This window comes from Diabrotica virgifera, chromosome 9, assembly GCF_917563875.1.
Source record: "Diabrotica virgifera virgifera chromosome 9, PGI_DIABVI_V3a".
In the NCBI taxonomy this organism is placed as follows: Eukaryota; Metazoa; Arthropoda; class Insecta; order Coleoptera; family Chrysomelidae; genus Diabrotica; species Diabrotica virgifera.
In genome coordinates, this window is record NC_065451.1 from 110619608 (window position 1) to 110638896 (window position 19289).

Below are 19289 nucleotides of genomic sequence, written 5' to 3' on the forward strand. Positions count from 1 at the left end.
CCAACGACAAGTTCGACCAAATGGTTGCAGTTGCAGGCCAATCTCTGAATCAAGTGGAGAAAAGGAAATTAAGGGAATTTCTTAGGCAATATCGTGACATATTCGTACCGAAAGGAGGAAAGACAGGAAGAACGACAGTTGTCAAACATAAAATTGACACTGGTACCGCTAGGCCAATTCGTCAATCAGCTCGACGATTACCACAGGCGAAGAGAGAGGAAGCTGAAAGGATTGTTCAAGAAATGAAGAAAGACGGGGTGATAAAAACTTCTACGAGCCCATGGGTCTCTCCGGTGGTCCTGGTCAAGAAGAAAGATGGAACTACGAGGTTCTGTGTGGACTACCGTTTGTTGAACAATGTTACCAAGAAAGATATTTATCCTCTGCCTCGGATCGACGACACGTTGGACACATTAGCTGGAAGTAAATTGTTTTCTACGTTGGACTTGAAGTCTGGATATTGGCAGGTAGAAATGGATCCAGTGGACAAAGAGAAGACGGCCTTTACGACAGGATCTGGATTATGGGAATTCAACGTTATGCCGTTTGGACTCTGTAATACTCCTGCGACATTTGAGAGGCTGATGGAAAATGTGTTGAGAGGGTTATCTTGGAAAACATGCCTGGTGTATTTAGACGACATAATCGTTTTGGGGGAGACGTTTGAAGACCACCTGAAGAATTTAGAAGACGTTTTTAATCGACTTAAAGCTGCCCAGTTAATGTTAAATCCCAAGAAATGCCAGCTATTTCAAAGTAAAGTCAATTACTTAGGCCATATAGTCAGCAAAGAAGGAGTGGCCGTGGACAAAGGAAAAATCGATTCCATTAAGGAATGGCCTGAACCAACTGATAAACATCAAGTGAGAAGTTTTCTGGGACTATGTACTTACTACCGGAGGTTCATTAAGAAGTTTGCAGATATCGCTAAGCCATTAACGCGACTTACAGAGGAAGCAAGAGATTATTGCTGGGATGGAGACTGCCAAACGGCTTTTGAAACTTTGAAGAGGCATTTAATTACAGCGCCAATATTAGGGTATCCACTGCCAGAAGGAGAGTTCATCTTAGATACGGATGCAAGTAATGTGGGAATTGGAGGAGTGCTGTCGCAGATCCAAGGAGGACAGGAACGAGTCCTTGGATATTTTAGTAAAGTGCTTTCAAAACCTGAACGAAATTATTGCGTCACGAGAAGAGAACTTCTAGCAGTAGTAAAATCAGTGGAACACTTCTATCAATACCTCTACGGAAGGAAGTTTCTAATCCGAACCGACCATGCCGCCCTTAAATGGTTAATGCAGTTTAAGAATCCAGAGGGTCAGATAGCCAGATGGATTGAACGACTTCAAGAATATGATTTCAAGATCGAGCATCGGGCCGGAGTTAGCCACAGAAACGCTGATTCTCTATCTAGAAGACCGTGTCCAGCAGAATGTTCCCATTGCAACAAAACAGAGTCGAAGGAAGCAGCAGTACTAAGAACAACAGGTCAACGACGAGTGGACGCCTACCAAGATCAAGGAAGAACAAGAAAAAGATCCAGTTTTACAGAAGATTCGAAAATGGAAAGAAGAAAATCGTCGACCATCTTGGCAAGAAATATCAAGCCTAAGCTCAGTAGTTAAGACGTATTGGGCCCAGTGGGACTCATTTATCTTGGAAGACAGCTTGCTTAAACGAGTAATAGAAAATGATGATGGTTCAGTGAGGAGAACACAGATGGTGATTCCAAAGAGCAGAGTAGCCGAAGTACTCCGTCAGTTACACGACAGTCCATCAGGAGGGCATTTTGGTGTAAAGAAGACCCTTCAGAGAATTCGGGAACGATTTTATTGGATGAATAGTTCTGACGATGTGAAGGACTGGTGTAAGAAATGTACTACCTGTGCTACAAGTAACGGACCCTACCGGAAAAGAAAGGCTCCTATGAGACAGTACAATGTTGGAAGTCCGTTTGAAAGAATAGCTTTGGATATTGCCGGGCCATTTCCAGAAAGTGACAATGGATGCAAATACATGTTGGTGGTAATGGATTACTTCACGAAATGGGTTGAGATCTACGCAATTCCAGACCAGAAGGCCGCCACTATTGCAGATGTGCTAATCAGAGACTGTATCAGCCGATTCGGAGTACCTCTGGAGATCCATAGTGACCAAGGAAGAAACTTTGAGAGCGATCTATTTCAAGGAATCTGTGATAAACTAGGCATGAAGAAGACAAGAACCACGGCCTATCACCCGCAATCGGATGGAATGGTGGAGCGTATGAATAGGACAGTCGGCAAGTATTTGACAAACATGGTGTCCAATCATCAACGAGACTGGGACCAGTACCTTCCATTCTTCGCAATGGCCTATAGATCTGCTGTTAATGAATCAACTGGCCAAACACCAGCAAAAGTCCTATTTGGACGTGAGATGCGTCTACCCTGTGATCTAGAGTTTGGATGTCGACCTGGAGAAGATGTTGCTGGTGAGGATTACGTGAATGAATTACGAAGAAGAATGGACGATATACATGAGTTGGTCCGCTCTAATCTTCAGATCGCTAGCGACCGAATGAAGAAACGATACGATACCCAAGCCGAGAGGGGATGTTTCACGGAGAACGACAAAGTCTGGCTTTATAATCCAAAGAAGCGAACAGGTTGTTCTCCCAAGTTGCAGCAGTTCTGGGAAGGTCCGTACCTCATTGTCAAGAAAATTAATGACGTTATCTACCGAATAAGCAAGATTCCTAGGGGAAAGCCGATGATAGTCCACCATAACCGGTTGGCGCCGTACGAGGGAGACCACGACGTAGATGAAGAAGTGGAAGTCAACCAAGTTCGAGAAATACCTGACCTTACCTTTGAAGAGTTCATGGGTGTCTACGGAGGTACCGGTAAAGCAAGACATGGTGTTACCACTGAAGAAAAGCGAGATCTTCTCGCACTTCCCGATGACTACTCGCTGGCCCATACCATCCCGGCCAGTATCAAAGACGCACGAGGGTTGGCATCCGCCTTCCGAAGGAAGTTTGGTCGAGTTGCAGAACTTCAATGCCAACTGCCAGTTCCTGGCAAAGCATTGAAACTCCAAGATGCATCACGTTACCTATTCTATCTGGTAACAAAAGACACTGTCCATGACCAACCTACCTACCAAGATGTATGGGATGCATTAATTCAATTGAGAGAGCACGTGTTGGAGTCCGACGTGCAAAAGTTAGCCATGCCAAAGTTAGAATGCCGCCAATTAAACTGGAGAGTTATCCGAAATATGGTAGAAGAAATTTTTAAAGACACCGAGGTCCAGGTGTTAGTCTGTTGCAATCCGCATAGTTACTGGTGCGGAGAGAAGACCGTCCCCTGTCACTTTTATACAACTGGGAGTTGTAAAAGAGGGTCCAATTGCAGATACCAGCATCCAGTTCCAGTCCCGACAAGGTTCCAGGAGGAACCATCTTTTAAGGAGGGGGCAATGTGACGCCTCACAACCCGGCCTAATTCTTCTCGATATTTCTCCGCGTTACGAGTAAAGGCCAGATCTTCCACGGCGATTCGATGCGACCGCTGCCAGAGTATTTAAGAACAGGAATCCGATCACAGGCCAGTCAGTCAACGAACGAGACGCGACGCGTGAGATAATTGTATTCGAAATCGGGTTTAATGAAATGTATATACTAGTTATCGAAGTTATTATGTTTATTTAATTAAATCATAAATTTGAGTTGTAAATAAATTAGATGTGTTAGTTGGTGTTATTTGTAATTATTAAAATAAATAAGTGATGTAAATAAAATAATATAAGTAAGTCTTCCTTTATTTAAATTAAACTTAGTGCCTAAAGATATAAATAAATAAAATAGTAGAGTCAATCGCGTAACACCTGTTTTATTTTGAGTGGGTCTAAAAGTTCAACATACTAAAATACTGTTTTTTGTTTATTAAATATTTCTATGTGCGCCATGCATAATAATATGTAATTAATAAAAATAGAAAATTGAACTAAAACTACGAGCAATATTATTTAATTATGTAGTTTCATATTGTTTCTTCTGGCCTACGCGATACTAATATACTGTTTTTTGTTTAAATCTTTCTATGTAAGCTATGCATAATATTATATGTAATTAATAAAAATGGAAAATTGAACTAAAACTACGAGCAATATTATTTAACTATGTAGTTTTATATAGTTTCTTCTGGCCTACGCGATACGACACTGGCACTCGTGTTTGGTGTGCATTTCGCTTCAGTTTTGTTGTCGTTGCGGTCACTCCTTGGGAGGTATAAAATTTTCCATGCTCTAAGTACTAGGGTGACCAAATCATAAACCTAAAAAAAACGGGACACATCCAAGGAACAGTAGCGCACCTAGACTTTTTCTCTGGGGGGTGGTTGGCTTGGTCATCGAAATTTTTTTGTATTGTTTGTGAAAGACAAGTTACATTTTCCTACTGTTCTTTATATATGTTTCACATGACCTGGGGGAAAGGAGGTATAAACCGCAAACCCCTCCTAAGTGCGCCTCGGCCAAGGAAGGTTTAAGGCGATACCGAAACAGGGAGGGGCGATTTAAACATGGTCTTTTAGCTAATTTGGGACCTATAAATCCTTTATGGGAGAGGCCTTTATTCGACATTTCGAATAGAAAAAAGGCCATAAAAAATCCTTTTCAATTTACCTTTGAATATGTAATTTACGTACGATCAAGACTGCGAAACAGACAGATCACAAAAAACTCCGCCAGAATGACATGGATCAACAATCCGTCAGAACAAAATAGGGAAGAATACAAAATAGCGAGAAACAAAGCCAACTCAACAAATAAAAAGAAGAAAAATGACTGGTTTCGCTGGGGGATATTGGAAAAGACAGAAAACCATAAAATAAAACAATTTTACAAAAAAGTCAGAAAAACAAAACATACTCCCAGCATCAAAACAAGGGGGCTAAAAAACCAAAAGGGAGAAACCGTATTTGAAGACTTTTGTGATATTTCTTACCCAGGAATTCCTTTTTCTATCTGACAGTCTTACGTTGATCATTTGTCTTTCCATTGCTCTTTGTGTTTTCGCAATTCTGTCCATATTCGCTTTTGTGAACGTCCATGTTTGACATACATATGTAAGGACCGGAAGAATACATTGGTCGTAGATTTTCGTTTTTAGATATTGAGGGTATTTTTTATTCTTCAATATGAAGCTGAGCTTACCAAACGACGCCCACGCTAACTTCGTTCGTCTCTTTATTTCTGCTGTTTGGTTGTCTCTATTCAATTTTATTATTTGTCCCAAGTATATGTATTCATGGGGTCTAGGACGTTTCATCGCCGCCGTTTCGATGCCGCCAGTTCGATGCCGATGCCGGCCGATTCATCGCCAGTCAATTAATCGTTATCTGATATATTTCCGAATTTTCGACAGTTACAATTATTAGTTATTTTTAGTACTAATTAGGAATTCTAGGAAATGCGAGATATGACGGCGATGAAATGGACTGGCGATGAACCGGCGGCATCGAAACGGCCGGCGATGAACCGGCGGCATCGAAACGTCCCATTCCGGTATTCATGCACTTCCTCTATTTGGTTTTGTTTAACTACGATTTTTAACTCATCCTCTTGATTTGTTATCACTTTTGTTTTGCTGTAGTTCATATTTAATCCAACTTTACTGGCTTCGTGGTCTAGTTGTTGTATCATTATTTGTAGTTGTTCCTTGTTTGTAGCGATAATGACGATATCGTCAGCGTATCTTAGGTGATTTAAGTATTGGGCGTTAATGATGATTCCATATTCTTCCCATTGTAATCTCTTGAAAATGTCTTCTAGAGCTTGGTTGAAGAGCTTCGGCGAAATCGTATCTCCCTGTCTAACTCCCCTTTTGATAGGTATGGGGTGTGTATTCTGTTCAAGTTGGATCGTAGTTGTGGCCTTACTGTATATATTAGAGATTAGTTCTGTATACCTGTAATCTACTCTGCTATTGTGTAGTGATTGTTTCACTGCCCAGTGTTCTATGGAGTCGAATGCCTTTTGAAAATCTATAAATGCCATATATATGGGTATTTGGTATTCATTTATTTTCTCAATAAGTAACTTCATTGTCAGTAGGTGATCACATGTACTATAGCCTTTTCTGAATCCTGCCTGTTCTTTGGTCTGATAATTGTCGAATTTAGGGGTTAGTCTGTTGGTTAATATTTTAGTTAACAATTTATACATAACATTAAGCAAGGTAATCGGTCTATAATTTTTCAGATTTTTTTGTCTCCTTTTTTAAACAATAATAGGGTGATTGCTTCATTCCAATTACTGGGTATGTTTCGTGTACTTAGTATTTTGTTCAATAATATATATAAGACTTCCCTTGTAATTTTTCCGCCATTTTTAATCATCACTGTAATGCCATCTCTTCCTGGTGATTTATTATTTTTCATTTCTCTCAGGGCTTTCTTTATTTCTGATTTGCTAATCTCTGGTTGTAGGTCAGAGTTAGCATTTTTTATTTTAGTTTTCAATTTTTGAAGAGTTTCTTGTGTCGGTGGTTGCTTTTCTTGATATAAGTCTAAGTAATACTGTTGTGTTATTGCTAATATTTCATGTATATCGTTGGTCTCTTCTCCCTGAGTATTTTTGATGGCATTTATTTCTGTTTTTCCCAGTTTTGGTCGTAAGCACTTCATATTCTTGTTTTGTTGAATAACTTTTTCAACTTGTTCTTCTTGTTTCTTTCTTTTCTCTTCTTTTATCTTTTTCTTGATGCTTTGGTTTATCTTCGAATACTCTGCTGTTGATCTCTTGTTTTGTTGAGCTAGTGTTCTCCGTTTTTCCATTAATGTTTTTATTTCATGTGAGATCCATTCTTGTCTTTTCTTTCTCATGGGTGCCACTTCTTTCCCGGCTTTCAGTAATGTTTGTGTTAGAATGTTATTGATTTCGTCGACTCCTTTATTTACGAGTTGATTTTTATCGGGCATGATGTTTTTTATTTTCTCTTTATACTCTTGTTTATTTTCCCTTAATTTTTCCATATCTAAATTTTGTGTTCTCTTTTTCATTTCAAGTTGCCCATTAATGCTTAGGTTCGCTCTAACTAATCTATGGTCACTACCAGTTGTAAAATGGTTAAGAACGGTTACGTCTTGTACAACAGACTTTTCCGATGAAAGTATGTAGTCTATTTCATTTTTTACTTGACCATTAGGACTGATCCATGTTCATTTTCGTTGCGGTTTCTTATTGAAGAACGAGTTCATAGCATATAGTTTCCTCTCTTCCAGGTAGTTCATTAAGGTATATCCTCTATTATTTCTCGACCCATATCCGAAATTTCCTATCCTTGTTTCTTCTTCACCCTGCTTTATTCCTAATTTTGCATTAAAATCTCAGATAATTAGTGTTATTCTCGTTTTACGTTCTTCAATGGCCATTGTCACGTCTTCGTAAAATGCTTCAATATCTTCTTCTGGATAGGTTGAGGTAGGTGCATATATCTATACTATCTTTAGTGACGTTCTTTTCATTTTCATTATCATGTATGTTACGCGGTCTGAAATTCCTCTAAATGTGCTTACATATTTGCCAATCCTTTTGTTCACCATGAAGCCAACTCCGTTGTTATTGTTGTCTTCGTTACCTTTGTAATAGAGTATGTTTCCTGATTTCAGCTGTATTCTCTCTTCACCTTTTCTTCTTACTTCTGCAAGGCCCAGTATATCCCATTTTATTTTCGATAGTTCTTCTTGTAGCTCAAAAATTTTTTCGTCTCCATTTAGAGATCTTGCATTGTATGTGCAGACGTTTAGTTTTAGGGTTTTGTTTCGTTGAGTTTTCATAAGCGAGCTCTTGTCTCCCCCAGACTCAGTGAGACTGACCTTTTTCGAGGTGTGGGATTTGGCACTAGATGCTCTATCCACCTGGGGACCATATCCGTGCGTTTTAGTGCTCGCCATTATGGTTTGAAAGGAGGTTATTGGCAGTTAAAACACCACGCTTGCCATGCGGGTTGGTGAGTTTGTTATCAGCCGCCCACTCTGGGTCAGACGCTGTTTGTAGCCGCCCACTCTGGATCAGACGCTACATTTAATTTTATACTAACCCTAAAATTAGGGGTCGCCACTTCCGCCATACACGCCGTATCAAAGATATTCTTTTTCGCCATGCCTACCGTTGTGGTCTTTATCTGTAACCCTAGACAAGGGACCCTAAGCAGGTTCTAGTTCCCCGGGCCAGGAAACCCCAGGAATCTACGGAGGGCAGGGATTGATTCACTTTCCCTGATAGGACTGTCTAAAAGAGTTCCTACCCGTACCCATAATAATATACTTACAATCATAAAATTTATATAAAAAAATAAAAACATAGTAACTTGCATTGGGATTGAACCCACTTCCCTTCGATCGAAAATCAAAGCGCTTTCCCACTGCGCCAAATTCGCGTATCTCTCATGTGGGAATATAAACCAACTGAACGTTTACACCATAAACTTTTTGACAGTTGTTTATTACTTATATGAATTTAATCAAATTAGTTTGATTTTTGTGGAATTAAAGGAATATTTTGTGGAATAACAATATATTAGGTGAATATTGGTAGAAATTTTGATGGTAATCAAAGTATGTAAAATCAAAGCATTACATATACCATTTTGGTAGGTTCATTTTAAATTTTCCAAATAGGTAGGTACCTATGTAATTTTTTATTAGGATACTGAAACATTTACAATAACTATTACGTACCTGTTGCTTTTAAAAACTATTTAAAAAGTCACTACAATTATAAACTTGCTTTTTTCTCTGCCATCACAACAATAAAACTAATATACACAACATTTTTGTTTATCTATAATCTCCATATTGAACAATTATTGACAGATGATTTTAACGCCCAATCAGATCCCGTATAACGTTTAAGCGACTAATGTCGGTGTGCGCATGCGCCAGGAAATGTAAAAATTGACCCTCGTGCCTAAAGAAGTATAACTTCAAAAAATTTATCCAAGAGCTTGGGTACATTTTTAGTATTTAAATACGTTTCAACATTGGTATTTGTATTTATGATACTTTCCCAAATTTACTAAAATTTGTGATTTTTTATATATAATTGTTTTATTTAAGTCAAGCATAGCCACGTTTATAGGTAGGTAATACCTACATATCACTCTTTATAGAGTAATAACTTTTCAGTTTGATTTTTACTAAAAAGGTACTACATATTTGATTCATTCATGCCTTAAAATGTGAATTTTTAAAGTGGTTTAATACAGCAAAACTTATTATTATTTACATATATGCCCATTTCGCCGATTCAAGTTCATATAGGCAACCCGAATTACATGGCACAAAGTAGTGGGTTAGGATTTAGAACCGAGTCAATAGGGCTTTTCATTCACAGTCATTTGTTTCGAGCTTCTGTCATATGTCATATAATCCGTGTATATTAATATTATGCACAGATTATACAACATATGACAGAAGCTCGAAACAAATGACAATCGATGAAAAGCCCTATACGCTCTGAGCTTCGCTGGTGTCGCTCCTGGCGGATTACTAATTCAACTTTCACCGGTAATTTTTAAAGGACCCCGCACAAACCTTATGGAAAATAGGTCCCAGTGGATTTCGTTCATACTTTGGGAAAATACCCTTTGAAGCATCCTGATAAAAAGTTCTCATGGGCACAACTTAATTGTATGAAGGATTTTCAAGATATAGAGGCCCAAACTCGAAAAATTATAAGATTTACGGGGTATTCCAATTCCGTAAGTTACTGGTTATTTGGCAACATGTAGAAGTTTGGATCAAGAAAAAGTACTAGTAGTCTAGGATTTTTTCCACTCATGGGTTTTTGGGATCGCTAAACACGAATATGCCATCAGAATAGACCTCCGGATGACGTGGTGGCCAGAGCCACTGCACGGGACGTCATCTTCTAGAGTTTCGATGGTTTTCGGTATTTAATTGATGCAAATGAATTACTGGAGGGTTTTTTGAGGTCGCTATACACGAATATGCCACCCAAACCGACTCCCGGAGCACCTGATTTCCAAGGTCAATGACAGGCGCTCCTGGAGTTTCGAGGATCTTTGGTACTACATCAATGCAAACGGATTAGTTATAGGTTTTTGGGGTTGCTGAACACGAATACGTGATCAGCACAGACACAGGAACACCTGGTGCCCAAGACAGGTTATCTTCTGGAGTCTCGGAGGAATCAAATGGATTACTCCTAGGTTTTTGGGGTTGCCGAACATGCATACATGCATACTACCGAACATGCAGTATGGCACGTCATCTTCTGGAGTTTCGAGGGTTTTCAGCATTAAATTGATGAAAACGTGCCCCAGAAAAATCCCAGAAGATGACGTGCCTTAGGCACCAGGTACTCCGGTGTCTGTTCTGATGGGGTATTCGTGTTCAGCAACCCCCAAAAACCTATAACTAATCCGTTTGCATTAATGTAGTACCAAAGACTCTCGAAACTCCAGGAGCCCCTTTCATTGACCTTGGAAACCAGGTGCTCCGGGAGTCGGTTAAACCAGTAATTAATTTGCATAAACTAGACGCCGAAAACCATCGAAACTCTAGAAGATGACGTCCCTTGCAGTGGCCCTCGCCACCACATCATCCGGAGGTAAATTCTGATGGCATATTCTTGTTTTGCGATCCCAAAAACCCGTGAGTAATCTGTTTATATCAATTTAATGCCGAAAACTCTCGAAACTCTAGAAGATGACGTCCGTTGAAGGTCAAGGTCAAAGTAAAGGTCGCCATTGGATAGCCAGTAAAAAATCCTAGACTACTAGTACTTTCCTTGATCCAAACTTCTACATGTTGTCAAATAACCAGTAACTCACGGAATTGGAATACCCCGTAAATCTTATAATTTTCCGAGCTTGGCCCTCTATATCTTGAAAATCCTTCATACGATTGAGTTGTGCCCACGAGAACTTTTTATCAGGATGCTTCAAAGAGTATTTTCCCAAAGTATGAACGAAATCCACTGGGACCTATTTTCCATAAGGTTTGTGCGGGCTCCTTTATGATTTAATTGTTATCGCTTAATATTTACAACGCTAAAAAGTAATTAAATTGTAACAGTTTTTTTTAAGATTTTGCTAATCATTTTGACGTTCTATTGATGAAATATTAATTTCTTACTTCGGATACTTTCACAATTATCGTGTAGATGGTGCTAAGATTAATAGATAAATTTATAATTACATATTACGGAACATTAAAAAAACGTAAATTCAGTATTTAAAACGTAAGTATATTTAAGGTAAAAATATATACCACAGCTTTGACCAACTAATATTTTTTATAATTAATGTTTTTAATTTTAATTTTAAATTAATCAGTTTGATATTTATGTCAAATTTCCGGTAAACGTTTACAGACTTGCCACTACTGGCGGTCGCGAATTTATAAATATCCCCTCTACGTACGAGCTCACAGCGTATAGAAGCAAAGTTATAGTTAAGAGTATACATACAGTAGCGCGGTAGCGCGTCATCAATATAACTTCGGGAGATAGTATCATACATTTTTTCGTAAGGTCTGCAAAACTTTGGCAACAGTGGTAATCTTCGACATTATATTTCAATATTTTGACAATTATACTCATAAGCGCATATAAAATTTTATTCTTAGTAAATAAATATTTATAAAAATAAACCAAAATATGTAGGTGAAGATTTTATTAAAAGCTTGTATTTTGGTTTTTTTATATACTCGCATTAGAATTTGAAATGTTTTACTTAAAATATACTTACCTACATATAACTAAAACTCACAATTAACAATAATATATTTTTCAAGTAGGTCAACAACTTAGTTCTATTACACAAAAATGTATTAAATTAATAATTATAAATAAACGCTACTTTCCTATGAAACAACAATAACGAATTCTTAAAATAATACACCACTGCTTCTTCTTCTGAACGTGCCTCATCAAGTCCCCTTGACGTTGCTGGCGATTAACATGGCGAAACTGTCTCTGTCTCGAGCTATTCTAAATAGTTGCTTTGCTTTCTTTATACATGTCCACTCCCTGATATTCTTCAACCAAGAGGCCTGTTTTCTACCTACTGCACTGAACAGATATCGATAAAGATAACAGAACAGATAAAAGAAAATCTGACGCAGGTTTGTCAAAATGACGGTGACAATTTCTCTATGTTGCCTAATTAGTTACCTATTAGTTATATGTTTGATTTCTTGTTAGAAATAAAAAAAATACTAGGTCCAAAATGACACAAAATCTAGGCATGGGATAAAAAAGTTTATTTGAAGAAAGTATATTTTTTGTTCTTAATTGCGGTACAGGCTCCTTTTTGCAATATTTTATTTAGTTATAGAGTAATTTCCACATACTAACATACTTCTCAAATTGGGCTCTGTATCGCCTTTCTTTATTATATTACGAATATGTGTGCCAAATATATCGACAAAATATTCAAAATTACAGCCGCAATCTTGGACCGCGTTTGTTGCTACCTGTTGATCGCTACTGTAGCCTCTTAATAAAAAATAGTTTCATATCCGTCAAATTTCAAAGTGACTATTTCAATGTGAAATAACCAAAAAACGATGGACTTTTTGGGGAAAACTCGTTATAACTTTTTTAAAGTGTTATAAAACTATTTATATTTGTTTTTTAAAAAATTTACTATCCTTTTTTTTGGTAAAAAAACTCAGCTAAATTACTTAGGTACTACCTAATTAGTATATCTTAGATCAAATTAATCGTTATGCTTTTTCTCATGAGGATCTTTCAGTGCGTCACAGTTTTTCGATTTCTTTCTAACGCATTAAATTGTATGTGACAGAAAAAAACGCACGTCGGTGATTACATTTCGTCGGTGACATTTTTAACCTTTATTCTAGTTGTCAATAGATGGCGCTATAATCGCAAAATAATTATTTACTAATTATATAATATATCTACGAACATAATTTGTACAATTTATAAGACTATACAAATCAACGAAAATACCATTTTATAAATGCAATAAATACAATTGATTTGTTTTTATGCCAAATTGCAAATAAAATGGGACAACTGTCAGATTTAACTAAAATGTCATGTTAGAATAACTATCATAAATGTGTATTATCACGGACTTACCTTCTTTTTTTCTATCATTTGTGACGCACTGAAAAAGGCTCATTAAAAGAAGCATACCACTTCACCGTTACTTTCATCGTTTGATCGTAAGTTTCATCGTTTCAAAGGGCTTATTTTTTTTCAAAATTTGGTTCTAAAGTGATTTTTTTAATATTGGAAAAAAATGCTTTAAAATGTTAAAATAACTTAAAATTTATTAGTTTTACCAAAAATCTCAAAGAGTAAAAAATGTAGGTTTTGCTTTTTTGAATATTTTTAATTTTTTGTTTTTCTGTAAGGCAAAAATTGGTTAAGATATGGCTGTTCAAAATTTGCATACACTCGCGATTATTGACTAGCTCAAACCTTTCAACTACAGCCCCTTCAAAAATACGCACTTTGAACCGATGAAGCTTACAGATCATATAAACAATACACGAGTAAAACAACTTGATTAATTTCATTTGGGATACTAATTAGGGGGTTATTTTCATGATTTTTTTACCAAAAAAGGTACCAACTGTATTTTGAGTGAACTTCCTTATTTTTAAGGCTAGAAACTTTTTTGAAAAACAGAAATAAATCTTTTTTTAAACACTTTAAAAAAGCTAAAATGAGTTTTCCTTAAAAAGTGGTTCAATTTTTGGTTATTGTTATTTTACGTTGAAATATTCGATTTGAAATTTGGCGAGTATGGACTAATTTTTCATTAGTTACAACTCTTCTTTTACTGGGTCTAGGGATCTCATACATACACCACTTTTTTCACTTTGTTATGGGCTATACTTCTGCTAAAGCCTCGGTTTCCTCGAAAACGGCACCGACAAACTGAGAGCGTAACACTGCGATGAATGACGTCATAAAAAACTGTACCACGCAAAATAATAGCGGTAGTTTCCAAGGATGCGTTGAAAGCCACCGCTTGCTGAGTTTGCGTATTCCATTGCCGCAGTGAAAAACCTTGAATTTTTCACCGTAATCTGACGTAATTCATCGCAGTGTTACGGTCGCAGTTTGTCAGTGTCGCTTTCGAGGAAACCCAGGCTTAAGCATGTTTTTAGATAAAATAGTTTTTGAATTTTTTGCAAAAAACCGTCTAGGAACGTGTTTTTTTGTTGAAAAATGAACATATTTAGTGAAAAATAATTCAAAAAGTATTAACTTAGTGAAAAAATGCTACAGAACAAAGGTTACTTATAGAATTAGTCAGTTTATCCATTTCCGGACTTATTTTGAAAGTATATTTTTTCACTCCCGAGAAGGGGTGAACCGGTGAACCTCACCCCCATGGCAAAAGCACACATCGGCACACTATCACTTTTCTTCTTTGACGTGTTACCTATGTGTATGCCAAATTTCATGTCAATCTAAGAGGTTGTTTAAAATGTATCGATTTTGCAATATTTTCCGCCAAAGAACGTACCTACTACTGAAGAATATGCTAGGCGCAACTTTTGAAACAAATAATGAACTTAGTGTGCCCTTTCAGTGTATCTTTTATTCTTAGTTACTATTTTGTTATTATTCCTGTACCGATATTGCACGATGCAAACAAGATAAATTATGATAAATATAAAAAGTAACGTATGCCGTAATGAAAAATGTTTTTTGTTATTTTTAGGAACCCCTCTATTTTCGGGATCGATAAACAGCATTGTCAAGAAGGCTTGTGAAGAAACTGAACTATATTTAAAACATGATGTTGTAAGTACAAAATACATGCATTTCAACATATATTACTAATTTTTATAGCAGGTACTTACCTATTTAGAAAAGAAAAAGAGCCTGGCACTTGAGGAGTGCCCACAGCAGTGAATACCTCATCATCATCATTCAACCCGGATCTATCCACTGCTGGATATAGGTCTCCCTCAGTCTTCTCCATGCATCTCTGTCCTGTGCTGTCTGCATCCAGTTTCTGTCGATCCGTTTGATGTCATCAGACCATCTGGTTGGCGAACGACCTCTACTTCGATATGCTTCTTGTCTTGGTCTCCAGTGTATTATTCGCTGTTTGCATCTGTTATCCTACATTCTAGCTATGTGTCCAGCCCAGTTCCACTTTAGGGTCATAATTCTTTCTATGGCATCCGTCACTCCTGTTCTCCGTCTTATCTCCCTGTTCGTAATTCGATCCCGACGAGAAATGCCTAACATTGAGCGTTCCATGGCTCTTTGGGTAACACAAATTTTATTTCTTACTTTCTTGGTTATTGTTAAAGTTTCAGCACCATAGGTAAGTACTGGCAACACACATTGATCAAAAACTTTTCTTTTGAGACACATACTTAGTTCTGACTTAAGAACATAGCTCAGCTTTCCGAATGCCACCCAAGTGAGTCCTATACGGCGGCTTAGTTCGCACGTTTGATTATCTCTTCCTATGCGTATCTCATGCCCTAAGTACTTATAAGAGGTGGTTTCTTCAACAGGCATGCCATTTACTGAAATATTTTCGCTTAACACAAGATTTGTCATGATTTGCGTTTTTGTATGGTTGATTTTTAATCCAACTTGTAAGGAGGCTAGGTATAGTTTCTCCAGTTGCGATACTGCATCATCGATGCTGTCAGCAAAAAGAACAATATCGTCAGCGAATCTCAAATGACTAAGTATTTCTCCGTTGATATTAATTCCTTTTTAACTCAGATTTGCGTTCTTAAACATATGCTCTAATAATGTTGTAAACAATAGGGAACTTGCATAAATTTTTAAATATTAAAATGATATTAAAAAACATAAGGTAACATGATCTTAAAACGCTTGCATGCGAAAAAAACAAATATTTTTAACCCGTGCGCTAATTACGACGCTTTGAAAATGCTATAAAATTCAAATATCTTAGGAGGCTCTTAAACGTCCTTCTATTGGTCTGACGTCACGGGCCACGGGCTAGCAGTCGGAAACAACGCGATTAGGGTAGGTATCACGGGTATATTACATTTTAATCGTCTTTAATGGAAAATTCCTAGGTATTATTTATGTTCATCTTATATATTGTAATAAGTAGTTCCCCAATCAGCTTAGTTTTAAACTGAAATTGATAAAGTTGAGTGCTACTTTGTAAAGAGTTTAAAACGCATAATATGACGGACGAGGGTTTTTCAAAAGGTCAATCTGACTAACTTACCTACCGTTGATATCTTCATCGTGGCAACTTTTATAAAAAGTAGTGAAAGCTATTCTATTAGAGAAATGCGAGGTGTCAAGGCAAATAAGTAAGAATTATTAATAAGCATGTTTAAACCGTTTATAACAATAGTTTGGTACCATTATATTATAGTATACGGTTTACCCCGTGGGTTTGATCTACCTACCTCTAATCGAAGGATTTCGTATATCCTGGAAAAGATTACGGTGTAATTTGCATTATAATAAAGATTATATTTTATTGTAATGTTTATTAGTACCTACTGGAGCCTTTCATTATTGTGTTCAAAGCCTTCTGAGAAAAGATTATGGTGATTAGCAGACGTACGGATAGAACGTGTACATAGCCAACAAAATCCTTCTTTACAAAGTTAATAATACGCATAAATAAGAAGAATCATTATTGTAATTTTACAAGTTAATATCTTTATCATCTCAGCTTATACTTACACCGCATTCCTCGGTAGACCGCAAGCTATAGTAGAAACCGGACTGTAGACCGCATACTATAGTAGCACCAATACTTTTTAGTTACTCTTACTTTTATTACTAAAAGTTTTGTTTATTTTGAAGTTACTTGTTTCTTCTTTGTTCTTCAACACAAGAAACGACAAAAGTAATTTCATAAAAAAGAACTTTTTGATACATGTCAACAGAGATAAAATGTTAATATTTTGCCTGTCACAGAAAAAATCATTTTTGCCACAGAGTAAAACAAGATATTTCAACTATATTATTTATCTATGGGCAAACTGCATTAAATGCAATAAGCCAATAACCCACCCCGAACGGGCAAACGATACGAATGGCCTGTGACGTCAGACCCCAGGTCTCGCTTTTGAAGTTGTTTAAAACGGAAATTTTAGGCGCGGAACTTTGATTAGATGTTGTACGTACACTATTCATTGTTAAGACGTAATATTTTGAATATAACATTTTAAAACATAAATTAACAATTTTACGCAAAACAATTTTTTAGTGCAAGTACCCTATTTTGGCGAAATTGTGTCTCCTTGTTGCACTCCCCGTTTTATTTTAAATGCGTTGGTCTTTTTATCTGCCAGTTTCACGCTTGCTGTCGCATTTTGATAGATGTATTTAATCATGTTTATATAGCGATGATCTATACGACACTCTGTTAAGGCTTTTAACATTTTTTGATGACTTATGGTGTCAAAAGCTTTTTCGTAGTCAACAAATATTAGGACTAATGGCTTGTTATATTCAACACTCTTTTCTATTAAGTTCTTAATTACTTGTAAATGATCATTTGTGCCATATCCTGCTCTAAAACCTGCTTGCTCTTTTGGCTGATAGAAATCCAACTTACTTCCTAGTCTGTTGGTAATAACTCTTGTGAATAGCTTATATACTTGTGACAACAAGCTAATGGGTCGGTAGTTTCTAAGGTCGCTGATATCTCCCTTCTTGTGGAGTAAGACGATTTCTGCGTTGTTCCACTGCGTCGGTGTTATCGCTTCGCACATACATTTATTGAATAATTTAGCAAGTCCCAGTAGAATTTTATTTCCTCCTAGTTTTATGCTTTCAGTCATTATTTTGTCTTCACCTGGGGATTTGTTGTTCTTCATCTTTTGAAGCGCATTTTTAATTTCGCCAATAGTAATGTTCGGCATTAACTCTGAGCCTTGATTCTCTATTTTTGGTAAAGGGTACATTTCATCGGATTCACTTGTTTGATAAAGTTGTTTGTAGAAGTCTTCTACTGTTCTCACTATTTCTTTCTTATCAGTCACAATATCGTCTTGTTTATTTCTTAACTTATGTAAGTTCTTTTTTCCTATGGACATGTTGTGTCTTAGAACTTTCAGACTTCTATTTTCCTCTACAACCTTTGTTACCTCTCTCATGTTATGTTGCCTTATGTCTTTTCGGATCTCTTTGTTTATTGTTTTACTGAGTTAAGTAAGTTCTGCGTAGTTTGTGTTGTACCTGTCCCTTAGCCTCCTTCTTTTTTCTATAAGATTTTTAGTATTGAGACTTATTTTTTCATGTTTTTTCTTCCTTTTAGGGCAACACAAATCTCTGCTTCTTTAATCGCATTTACGATACTTTCGTTTAGAACTTCGACCACTGTTTCGTCGTTGATTTGTTGCAGATTGTGGTCAATGATGTCACGAAAGTGGTCTGTATTTTCAGGCGGGGTCCATTTACGCTTATCTGATTTTATCATTATTGTTCGTTCATTCTTTAAATTGAACAGAATTTTTGCTCGAATCAATCTGTGATCGCTTCCAATTGTAAATCTGTTTAAAACGGATACATCTTGTACAATTTCTTTCTTATCAGCAATGATAAAATCTATTTCGTTCTTTGTGAAACCGTCTGGACTTTTCCACGTCCACTTTCGTTGGGGCTTTTTTTTGAAAGAATGAGTTCATAGAAAAACGATTTTCTTGGTGTAAAAAATCTACAAGCATGGTCCCTCTTTCATTTCTGTCTCCATAGCCGTAATTTCCCAGTGCGGTTTCACTTTGGTCTTCTTTATTTCCAAGCTTGGCATTAAAATCACCTGTTATCAGAGTATAAAACGTCTTAGTACTTTTCATGGCTGTTCTAATATCTTCAAAAAAGATTTCAATCTCTTCATCACAGTGACTTGTCGTTGGTGCATACACTTGTCTCAATTTTAATTTATACCTCGAATTCAACTCTAAGATTAGAGTGATAACTCTCGAGCTTACACTTTCTATTTTTAATATTTTTGGTACATGTCGTTTGTATACGATGAATCCAACTCCACCATTCGATGAATCGTCTTCTCCTTTGAAATGGAATAAGTGGCCAGATTTAAGAGTATATTGTTCTTCCCCTCTTCTTCTAACTTCACTGAGACCAATTACGTCCCACTTTATTGATTTTAGCTCTTCCTCCATTTCTAACAGTTTAGACTCTGACAACATTGTTCTTACATTATATGAAGCAATATGCATGGGTTGTCGTCTCTGGTAGCCTACTTCTTATAGATTCGATTCAATTCGATTCTATTCTATTCCATTAGATCGATTAGTTTTATT

The 19289-nt window shown here is 36.7% G+C and overlaps 1 protein-coding gene across 1 annotated transcript in view; it reads left to right on the top strand.

Moving 5' to 3' along the window:
* LOC126892383 (uncharacterized protein F13E9.13, mitochondrial) overlaps positions 1–19289 on the top strand; it is a 52556-nt gene that overhangs the window by 13878 nt on the left and 19389 nt on the right. Inside the window, exon 2 of the mRNA XM_050661901.1 lies at positions 14723–14805. Within this exon, the coding sequence (XP_050517858.1) occupies positions 14723–14805 (83 nt within the window). The remainder of the gene's footprint in view (positions 1–14722; positions 14806–19289) is intronic.